Below are 11,982 nucleotides of genomic sequence, written 5' to 3' on the forward strand. Positions count from 1 at the left end.
AAGACTTAACGCCAAGCCATTTTTTTTTCTTTTATAAGTATCGGTAGCTGGTATCTGCAACCTCTGTGAGGCCCAGAAACCTTGAACAAGGCCTGCCACGGATATCTGGTATTGAGATACATTCATAGTATACAATTAATAACTCAGTGGTTCGCAAATAGTAGGCCAGGCCCAAAGTAATGCTGGGGTGTGTGTGCGTGTGTGTGTTTGTGTGTGCGGGGGAGGGGGGGTCAATATTGCTTCTTATGGATACAGGTTTAGGTGTACTTATACAATTGTTATAGATACTAATAACAATTGCTATAGATAATAATCTTATATATAGTCAACAAGCCAAGTTGGGGGGGGGGGGGGGGGGGGGTGAATATTTTCCCTTTCCTGGGGGGGCTTGGCAAAATTGAGAAGCACTGCTTTAACTCAACCTCAAACTTTTCAATAATCTGTTTTAAGGGGCGGTCATTTTTCCACTTGCAGATGCCTGAAAATGACATCACAGTTGCTACCTCTAATATAATTAGATGGTAATCTTCATCTTAAAAAAAAAAGAAAAAAAAAACCTTAGTGGCATGCATGATGCATAGTGGATAAGTACGAGGTCTTTACCTTAAAAAAAAAGCCTACCAGTGACGGGGCACTGTGACTAAAAAAGCAACAAGAATGTTAATGTACTTATTTATTCGTACTTAACATGGTACACATTTCTTAATGTACCAAAATTCAATATTTTGTTTAAAAATAAAATTGTGTTCAAAGAAAAACAAAAGAGTTGCAATTCAATAGCGTGACACCCTGATATTTTCGCTTATGATTATCACACCGTCAGAATCTAACATCGGCCCACGTCCACTTGTAAGTCAAGGTAGCACTGTACACGGGTGATGACCATTGAGTCAACGGGTTCCCAAGCGCGGTAGTACCAATGCACGGGAGAGGGCGCCTCCCCAGTCAGTCCCCTCTCTCATCTGTTAGACTCCGCTTCAGAAGGCTTTGCCGGGGAATTGTCTTTCACCAGGAGAAATCCAGCTGGGGAAATCAAGTTTTCCCTGAATGAGAGTGTCATAATAAAGTGAATGCGTGGGGAGTCGGCGGCCCTCAGACAGTCATACAGGAAGCAATGAGGCCTGCTTCAAAGGCCTTCATGTCTAATGTGCACACGACAAGTCCCGGGCGCTGAGGAAACAGGTGTGCGGGCACGCTGGGAGGGCAGCGCAGGCAAAGGCGCACACGCACACACATACGCACAAACACACACACAGACATAGCATACTGTGCGTGCACAGGCTCCCAAGTGGACCTGATGAAAACAGACATCCCGAAGTGTGTGGCATGGAGGCTGTCTTTCTCCCACAATGTGACGCAGCCATGTTTAAATAAAACGCTGAGAATGGGCCAGATGGCTATGAGCGCATATTAGCTAAAGATAGCCTCTCAAGCCTGAGATATTGATAACCGCCACATGGTCTTTGACGCTTTCTAACGACATACGCCCCAGCAGGGTGCAAATCCTTTTGTAAGAATTCAGAATAGACACATTAGCAAAGCAACCGATTCCAATGCGCTTCAATTGTGTTGGACAGAAGAAAGCGCATCGATCATTTCTGCGGCCCCCGGGCCGCACGCTGGGCTTGATTATTGCACGCATGACACCCCGCCCACTGGTGTTTACTTGTTCCTCTGTCGGGGTTTGAAGTCTGCCTCTTTTACGTGCACCATGCACGCTTGCAAGCTGTGAGGCGGATCACCTAGAGTGTGATTTCCAGGTCAGCAACATGCTAAATGTACGATGACTTGACAATATGCATGACAGGCCTGCAGGTGAGGATAAGCTAAGCGGCTCTAGAAAATGGGTGGATGGATGGAATACATTATGATTTTTTTTTTTTTTTTTTTGCACAAGATCAGGAATATCGAGGCATTGGGACAACACTTCAAAGTCAAATTTGGGGGAATTTTTTCAAAAATGTATATTATTGGTGACTCCATAAAGAAATCTGAATGGTTAACATCAGCTGACTTTTTTCAATTGAACAAACTTTGCATTTTTGAGGCCTCCTGTAAAATAATGATTTTGGAGATACAAGGATTCTGCATGACATCTCTGTCTACAAGTGTTGCTGCATTATTTGGGTTAAAATATCCTTTATGTGTTTAGGTAACACCCTGACAAGCGATACTATACGTTAGCTTTACAATAGCATTCCCAAAAAACATATCAGCATTATGCGAATGCAGTGCTGCTCGAGTAGATGAGCCCAGGGAAAAGGCCTTGTTTTTGTCATGTGAAATGTAATTGCAATAAAATAAGAATGTTCAACTTTTTTTTTCCAGGCAGTTTGATGCACTTGGTTGTTTTTGTCTGTTTTAGACTAAGGTGTAACCCGTATATACGCTGTATAAAATAGTTAACAATTGTTGAATGTTGATTTATACTGCTTTTTTCTTTTGCTAATGTTGAAAAGAATACAGGTTTAGGATACTTTTACAATTTTTAGAGATAGTCAGCGGGTTGAGTTGGGGGGTTTGGTCAAAATATAACTGAGAACCATTGAGCGAATGGAAGTTATACTATGTGATTGTTTTCAGATTCTTCATGTTTTATTTTTATTTATTTGTCAAAAGCTAAACTAGGAGTGTGCTTAAATAGCTTGAGTACTTTTTGTTGTTGATTTGTTCACTATGCCAGACTGCTGATTGTTGTTAAGAGTTCACTATAGAGAGAAAATCTCAAAGAAAAAGAAAGCCTTCAAGCTAGTTAATGACACTCCCAGTTGAACGTTACTGTCAAATGAAAGTGCAAAACACAGAAGTTCATGTTGTGTTCAGAAAACGACAGAATGGTGTAACCTCCACCAATTTAATACTAACATATGGGCGGAGTTAAGTTCACTGCAACCAAACAGTAGTTAGAGAATACAGTATGATATGCTTTTAAGTTGTTCTTCAATTCCAAAACCAACTGATCGTGGACCATCCGTTAAAAAAACAAACCACGCGTTTAGCCTTCCCCTCAAAGCTGAGACACACAATAGGAGCCGGGGCGGTTTCAACAATTAGCGCACAGCACGGAAAAACACACCACCTTCTGGTCCACTGGTCAGCCTCTCACCCGAGTGCGGCCAGCGCCGGCGGCAACACAGTAGGAAGAAACCAAAGCCTCGCATGTCTAGAATCTCCCTGCTCACCACAGTCTCACAGGAATTGTGGTGCACGCTCTGACAAGCCCCTCATTTGTTGACTCAGGGAGTGTCGCCACACTGGGCCACACTGGGTGGTGACAGCCGTCTACCAAGGGAGCAGCGGGGCCTCTCCGGAGGAATACTTTAATGCCAGGTAACCCACCGAGAAATACTCGTACGCACTCTGCTTCCGATGGCGTCCGATGCCCTGCTCTGAAGACGGGCGGGGTGACGGAGGTTGTGAGCTCACTGCCATCAAAAAGGCGTGTTTCGTTTCAAATCAGAGGACAGTCTGTTTTCTACTCACTTCCTTCGGCGGTTTGACCCTCCCTTCAACGACATCCACGCCGGATTGAGTCCCGTACGTCTGCACACACGCACGTGCGCAAGTATGCGTGCGTTTTTCTGAATGAGCCCGGATCTTATTACGCTTTTATCCCACTCAAATATTTCTGAAAGGAAAACAGAGGGCGGGGAAGCCCGCACGCCCTGTGAAACCATTACTTACAATGAAACCTTTATCTGAGCTGCTCACGCTCTTAGTAGCGTTTAATGAGAAGGAATAAAACACAAGGCCAAAAGTAAAACCTGGTCAGTTTGTTCATTCTTTCCAACAGGCTCAACAGCTGTGCGAAATAAGGATTGACCCGTTGTCAAGGTCTGCGTATAAGAAAAGATATGCTTTTTTCTGCAAAATGTGACTTCTTAAACACAATTTGTTGATATAGGGCCCCAAACCGCTATCCAACCATATTTACAATACAGAAAAAGCAAAAAAGAATCAAGACTGTCATTTACTACGATTCAGAATCAATACAAAATGGCCCAAAATCGACGCGCACTACCAAGGAAGAGGCAACAAACATCAAGTCGCACGCCAATGAGAAGATAAACTTTAAAATCAACACACATGCACATCAATGCAATGGCCCTAGTATGCTTTTATTTTGAATTTGGCTTTTGCAGTGCTAGCAGATAGCTTCACTCCTCCTCACCTTGTTTTAATTGCCATCACAACACATCTCTCCTAACAGCAACACACTGCCATAAAAAACAAAAATCATATTCAATCGCTGATGTTAAGAACACACTAGTCAATGATGCTGCCATTGTGCAATACGGCACAAGTCACCAGCATTAGCGCCAGCCACGTGGTGCATTCATATTCAGTTGAACATTTCCAACTCGGACTGAAAGCAGGTCCATTAAACGTTAATAATTGCAATATCAAAACAATGTAGGCATTCTATCAAACTATAACAGCTAAACTATATCCAAGAAAATGTTGAGGGGTTAAATTACTTTGATGTTTTACTTCATTCCACTAAATGGGTCCATCAAGTCCCTTTGGTTTATAATACTGAATCAAATAACAAGGCTTCCGTCTTCCATTCTAATGGGTGGTATGTCACTGGATCAAAATAGAGAATAGAGTAGCAGTTGTGGTCCACATACTTTTTTGTTACAATTCAAAACTTAATGAATCTAGAAAAATAAAACTTGAATGTCTACTGTTGTCTTTCTGGTTTGCAAAGCTGACTGCAGGAGATTATGACGATTTTTTGGCGAATCTATAGATTGAAATTATTGCCAAATACACTGATCACTTTGAATCAAAAATCAATTTCTGGTTTGAATCGTAGACCCAAAAACCTGAATTGACTCGTGAGAGTCAAATATCACCATTCCTAATTTGCAATTCACTCTTGCTATTTGTGGGGAACAGTTATCAGGATGGCTTGCAAATAGTGAAAATTTGTGTAAGACTGATGACCATTTAAAATGGAATGTTACATTATTCGTTATACATTTTTTGATTGATCAGCCAAGTATTTTTCTTCTGACAAAATTCTGCATCCGTCTAAAAAAAAAGAAATCCATAACGATATGGCCCTAACATTAACACATCTGTGCTCTGTGTCCGAATTTCTTTGTGATGGGACATTATTTGTACAGCGGATAGATGGAACAATGCCAATCCCAAACAACATTCAATTCAATTGTACAATATTATCACGTCCAAAACAAGATCTACCAAGCAACAACTTACCAAAACATTGCCAGTTTTGTGCTGCTAATAGGCCGAACTATTCATAAGAAATAACTCTAACACTAACAAACGATAACCACAAATAAAGCCACAAACAAACATATAGAACATTTTTCCCTGGCCTGATCTCTCTGCGCTCCTTAATGGGAGACAGTTGGAGGAGCACACCCACCTGAGAATTCCCCCAGTGTGACGTTTGGTGAGCTGGCTGCCTCCGTTTCAGTGTAAGACAATGTGGAGTCTGACAGGTCTGCGGGGAAGGAAAGAGGAATTAGCCTCCTCATTAGGTGCATCAGCCTCCCTGCAATGTTGCTGCACGCGTTCTCCCGCTACTATTCATCATTGCTAGTGTCAATATCATGTTCCCCATCCACTAAGGACTATTAGTTTCATCCCATAATAGATAACAGCACAGGCTCACTAACAGGCTTTAACTGATGACATCTCCCTACAAGTGCTTCCAGAACGCTCAGCCGGTCTCGTGCCAGCCGGCCCGGCGGCCCATAGAACGCCAAGCACTCTCGGCGCCGTTGAGAACGATTAAGGTGGCGCTTTTGAAAAATGGATGCGTGGAGATTTCGCCGGATTTCAAGGAGCGGGAGGAAACTGAGCCAGCACTTTTGGGGTAAAGTTCCATTAAAGCCGTCATTGAAGCGGCACCGCAAAGTCATTGTATACATAAGTTATAAGGTGGAGGTACATTAAGACAGGCATTAGCATGTGAAGCTGACATGATTAGTGTCGCTTACCCAGTGGCTTGTGTTCTTCATTAGGGGAGAGCCTTGAATATGGAGGTGGGGGTGACTCTGCAATATCAAATATATTATGTTAAACACGGCAAAATATACAAACAGACTACAGAGTGACATATACTGCATATGCTTATCTCTGTAACCATAAAATGTGTAGTATTTATAGTTAGAGTGAAATACTGGAAGCAATAAATAAGACATCCAGCCGAAAAACATTATTTACAATCATGGATGTTCTATGCTTCCACGCATTCTGATTGATATTACATTTGCGGGGTATGAATTAAGCAGCAAAATTCACCCGTTTTATCCATTTCAAGGGGCGGCCATTTTACCTCTTGCTCTCGACTCAAAATGACATCATTGTTGCTAAGATTAACAACAATATCAACCATCATTGTTGCTAAGATCAACAACAATATCAACCAATCATAGGTCACCTACGTTCTGAGTTTGTTCATGTGATTGCAAGCTGAGCCGCGACTGGTTACTCGAGCAATGAACCACTGCAATGTCCTTTTCAGTCGACAGAAAGTGGCAGAATGGACGAAAACGAGGAAAAGCGGGTGGAATTTTCTGTATGAGTCTTATTCCACAAACACAATAATAATCAGAATACTGTTTATATATATAGTGTAATTTTAAGAAACATGCTTGACTTCCCCTTTAAGGAACCAAAATAAGAAGTTATTTTAGTCATTCATCAACGGTTACACGCACATGACATACAGCAATAATGTATGTGAAATTATAAGTCACATTGTAAAATAAACTGTGAACCACAAACAATACAACTTTGAGCACTAGTATGCTAACGGGGCCAACGTTTAGCATAAACGTACAACCGAGCAGTTGCATTGCTGGAAAGTAAACATGTCTTCTTTATGAACGCATGGCTTTTATCTTATGCAAAGAAAAATATGGAGTCTTCTTTGCACAAGGAGGGCAGAGAAGAAAGTGTGTGACCTTGCCAGAGGGAAAGGGGGAAGGAGAAAAGCATAATAGCAGCAGGTCCTTTAAGAGTGGCGGCAGTAATTGCCGGGATCTGAACTCAGTCACTCAGATACACAGCGAGTCAGTCTGGCGCCAGGAGTATGCAAACTTTATATTATCACCACTCCTCCACCTAAATAGCATGAGGGGACCTCTTAGGACAAAAGGGCTTTTAAAGGCGCAACTTGAAACGGATCTCATTTGAAATGTACAATGCCCAACCAAATAAAAGGCTTCAGTGTCAGCCCGCAAAATACAAGTCGCCGGTGAAAATCTTCTTGAAAAGACTTTTTCGGTTTTACTATCATTTCCTGAGCACTCGTATCTCCAAATTTGACATTTCTTAAGCATTTCCAAACAATGTCCGAGCCAGCGATTGAGATCTCGATTCAAAGCGGAGGCCTTGAATAGCATGAAAGAAATACCATCTCTATCGGGCCACGCATGAACGCATGTGAGCTATGTCTACTACGAGCCGGGGTCCTCAAATGTGTCATGTGAATTCCGCCTCCTGTTTTTAGATGGTAGCAACTTGACAACAACACGGAAGGAAACACCGAAAATGATCTAAATTCTTTTTTTTTTTTTTTATGTGCACATCTAAGGATCCGCATTTAATTTGATATTGTCACACGCATGCCTTTGAAGAGCCGAAAGCCAGCTGGCTTGTAAACGTGGATGTTATGGAAAATCCACCTCCGGTGCCAGAGAGAAGACAGAAATACTGACACTTGCATCTTTGCACATGATAGGGCGCGTTGTCATGGCGTCGGCGGGGTCAAGTGGCCCGATGTTGGGGGTTGAGCCAAACTGCAGCCTTGCCCGCTGCCTGAAGTTTAATGTGGCACATAAGTCAGGGAGCCCCACCACACTTGCACAATAGCCCGAGGTTCTCTTCATTGCAATTATTATGCCAATTATGCTTGTTCAATAGAATCCACATTAGCAGTTGTGAAAATATACAAAAGAAGTATTGAAATCTCCAAGCTACTTACATTTTAGAGACGCGCGAGTCATGCGGCAGACATTAGTGAACGGATGCAGCGAAAACATGAACTTTATCGAAGAGGCGAAACACACGGAGTCATTGTCGGGCCAGTGTGTCACAGATGATGTTCTGGTTACATATGCGCACAAATCCTTTATTTCGAGGCAGTATACAAGTTCATAGAACGTTCACATTAGCCAAGACTCACTGAGTATCTGCAAGAGGACAACAATCCGTTAAAAACGCGGTCATAGAATTGGGGGCGTGAGGAATCTCTTTGCACTTGAAAATGGGAGAATTGATCGGTTTCCTGAGATTGTTCTTGTTCATTTAGAGAAAGGCTTCAGTTTATGAGATAAGGCTAGCTAAAATGTCATAATAATCAGTTTCGGTAATCAAGAAATATCAGGAGCAGCTCGTCAGTATTTACTGATAATAAGCGGGTGTCTGTCATGAAAAATGAAAGGTCGAGCATGTTAAAAAGTCAAGGTACAAATGATGAGTAAATTCCAGATATGAGTGATTCCCAGTGAGTGCATCACGGAAAATGAGCCTATATCATGTAACTGGTCCGAAAATGTATTTATGTATGACAATTAATGTATCTTGGTTCATTGACATATGCCTGCAGGTTGGACAACTGAATACAATAGATGCCAAATCACACATGTATGACCATTTTGATTGATGGTGTGCCGTGAGATTTTTTTTTCAAATGGTAAATAAAATATGAATCAAACGTTCGGAAACACCCTCTAATTCAGCCGCAAAAAAGGACTATCCCAATATATGGATCCATTTGACTTGAATTTCTGGGTTGTTGTATACAGAATTACTCAAATTTTGGGGTTGTCCAGTATAAAATGATCAATTTTGCCAGCTGTTTTTCACAAAACAACAAATCGACCCAAACATTGGGTAGATTCTTTTTTGATTGGGTTATTTTTTTAACCCAACTGTTTTTAGAGTGAAGATTAATACTTAAGTCGGTGACATTATGGAGAAATATTGATAGAATGCTTAGGTAAACAATAAAGTATTAATCAAAACTAAGTGTTTTAAAATTTTGAGTCTTCATTGCCAGTTATTTTGAACAAATAACAACATGTTTTTCCAAAATCATAACCGACACCATACTGTCAACTGTCAGTTGTCCAAATGCTTTTGTCCATATTGAGCACTGCATGGATAACTTTATTTGTTCGTCAGAAAAGGTTTTAGTTCATTAAATTTAGCATAGGAAAATACAGAACCAGACTTGGAAACATTCTCTGTGTGTTCATGATACAAACATCTCCCGAACTGTCGCTTAATACTTAAGTCATTGAAATTATAAAGCTGCGGGAAAAAAAAAGTCAAATTTATGATGTGGATGATGGTTTATGACCTGAAATGACTTTGAGTTGACAGCTGTGCATGATGTTCAAGAAAAGATAGCTTGGAGTTCTGCAATGTGCTGAATGCGAGGGTGTTTGCAAACCTTTGACTGCTACTTGTGGTTATGTTCCTTGGCTCAATAACGGTTGGGGGAAAAAAAAAAAAAAACATTGCTCCAGATCAGTGATTCCATACTATTATTGGGCTCCCTCTAGTGGTACACGAAAGTATCACTTAATTAAATGTTAGAAATAGCTTAAACAGCATAATTTAGGATAGTTCAGTTAGTTTAATTTCAATGCATTTGGACCATATTTGTTTTCAAACATCTAACTCAGTGCACACCAAGAGCCATTCCGTTCTTAGATTTAAGAGGAGTGCTAATGCCCAAAATGTGCATGTTGCGGTCATATATTTTTTACTTTTACACTACTGTTTGTTCCGTGTTGGCAGTACTTAAGTATTTTTTCAGTTGACACTAAAAACGAATAGAAAAGCGCGATATATTTGATACACTGGATTGTGCAGGCGGAGGTGAGCCAGCGGAGTTCTTACCTGGCCCACAGAGGCGACTGTAGTGATACGGGTTGCAGCATACAGTTGGACTGTCCGGGCCCAAATAGCTTTTACACTCACAGAGCGGTTTGAGCTGGGCCGGGTGCTGGAGGTCGGACCAGCGGTACAATTTACACACGAGCAGCTGCGGGGGCGCCACATGGCCGCCGAGCCTCAGCTCAGTCCGGGACACCAGCACGCAGTCGCTGGGGAGGCCGCCTTTGGACTCCACCGCCTCCAGTAAAGTATCCAGCGCCTTCTCTTTGAGCTTTTTCAAAAGCGAGTGCGCGGCACACTTGAGTTCTTGCTCGTGCAAGCCGCGCGGCATCGCCTCCTGGCCGGCGGGCTCCGGGGAGCCGGTGTCCCTTTGGCCCAAGCCCCTGAAGGCCAAGTGGCACGAGCCGGGGTCCCTGCTACCCGGTGCCGCCTCTGCAGCCCTGAGCTCGGAGGGATCCCGCTCCTTAAACAAGCAGCACGTCACCGTCCTCGAGTCGCTGTCCTGCAGGGAGCGGGGACCCCCTTGGTCCTGCACGCACCCCGCGCCCCCATCTTGGTCCACCACCTCCGCGGGTCCCCCAGGGTCCCCGACCAGAGACCGGCCGGGGGTCACCGCTCGGAACTCCGTCTTGGGAATCTTCTGCGGGTTGTTCGCGAACACATCGTCCCTGCACCCCTCGCTAGTTTGGCCATTTCCATCGTCGCCCTCTTTATCTGGAATCAAACGGCTTCTCCAGAGTCGCCGCACAAGACCTGAGCGTTTCGTCCTGAACATACGACTTGACTATCTATTCGGGGTGGGGGGTGGGGGGATTACTCGTGTACGGCTGTCCCAACGTTGCACACGCTCGACATGAAGAAGTGAGCGAAACGCCGTGCAAGGCATGCACGGCCAACCGACGAGCGCTGCTGCTGCTGCTGCTGCTGCTGGCCAAACCGCAACATTAGACGCGCGTCGCGCGGCTTGCGTCTACGCGCGCAACAACAGAAGCGACCAAGCGCCACATTCCGAGCAGAATGCAACTAAATCAAAAGCTTAACGAAGCGTCCCGTCTCCTTGCTTAGAAATCACCTATGAACACCGTGGAGTCCATTCTTGAAGAAAAAAAATAGCACCCCCAATCTCCCCCCAAAAAAGTCTCGAAAAGTTTGCAACTTTTGCCTGTCACACGCCGAGCATAGAAGCGTCGATTAAATCCCAAAGGCGCCGGATATTAACATCCTGATCCTCCAGAGACCTCACTTCTTCTCTTTTCTTTTTACAATTCCAACAACGGATCCATGCGAGCGGAGGCGAAGAAGAGGATCCCCGGGACCAAGAAGCGCATTCCTGCTTCTTCTCTCCTCAGAGTGCAACCAAACTGCAAGCAAGCCAGCTCGCTTTCTTTCCCCGGTTTCTCTCTTTTTCACTCCCCCCTTTCCTCTCTCTCTCTCTCTCTCTCTCTCTCTCTCTCTCTCTCTCTCTCTTGCTCACACACACACGCGCAGTCGCGCGCGCGCACACGTATACACACACGCACGCATACACACACACACACACAAACACACGCGCGGGGCCCCCGAGGAGAGCGCTGGAGCCATTGGCTGACTACCATCATGTGCTAGTCTAGACACTTTGGCGGCTGGGAGCTGCACTGATTGTTGCGCAAACAAGGTTTCAAGTTTCTTAACTCTTAAAGGCGAAACGGCCACCTCTCGCTTTAACTTCAACGTATTTACATTTCAACTTGTTATCGTACACGGCTGCAAAATAACAAGCAACTCCCATGTTTTTTTTTTTTTCTCTCTCCAAGATATTTTGGGGGCTACAACCTCGCGTCTTATAGAACGTATTTGGATGAATATCATACATCGTACAATTTATTTCACTTGTGATCACCGTTTACAAAAATTGTAATTGTGCGCAAATAAAATGGGGATGATATTGCCTCTGAATGACATTTGCAAATCCTTCATATATGATGCTCCACCAGTAGTGGGTCTTCTCTACTTACCTAGACACTACAAAGACTGACCAATATTTACAACCCAAATTTTCATATTTGTTCCACTTTACTGATTTATTCACAAGAATGTCTTCATTTCATCGCGTTT

General features: G+C 43.4%; 1 protein-coding gene across 4 annotated transcripts in view; it reads right to left on the reverse strand.

The window, feature by feature from the left end:
- Positions 1-11,298, reverse strand: part of smad6b (SMAD family member 6b) — a 28,601-nt gene extending 17,303 nt beyond the window's left edge. For 3 of the 4 annotated variants that reach the window (XM_088416533.1, XM_088416532.1, XM_088416531.1), the window contains exons 1-3: positions 9,892-11,295; positions 5,976-6,032; positions 5,399-5,476 (exon numbers count right to left, since the gene is read on the reverse strand). In XM_088416533.1, the coding sequence (XP_088272659.1) occupies positions 5,399-5,476; positions 5,976-6,032; positions 9,892-10,663 (907 nt within the window). In that variant the 5' untranslated portion in view covers positions 10,664-11,295. Of the gene's footprint in view, positions 1-5,398; positions 5,477-5,975; positions 6,033-9,891 lie in introns of all 4 variants that reach the window. The other variant, XM_088416535.1, reaches the window with a different exon arrangement.
- Between the last annotated feature and the right edge of the window lie 684 nt (positions 11,299-11,982).

Source organism: Hippichthys cyanospilos, chromosome 6 (genome assembly GCF_059441005.1).
Source record: "Hippichthys cyanospilos isolate Australia breed blue-spotted pipefish chromosome 6, RoL_Hcya_1.0, whole genome shotgun sequence".
Taxonomy (NCBI): Eukaryota; Metazoa; Chordata; class Actinopteri; order Syngnathiformes; family Syngnathidae; genus Hippichthys; species Hippichthys cyanospilos.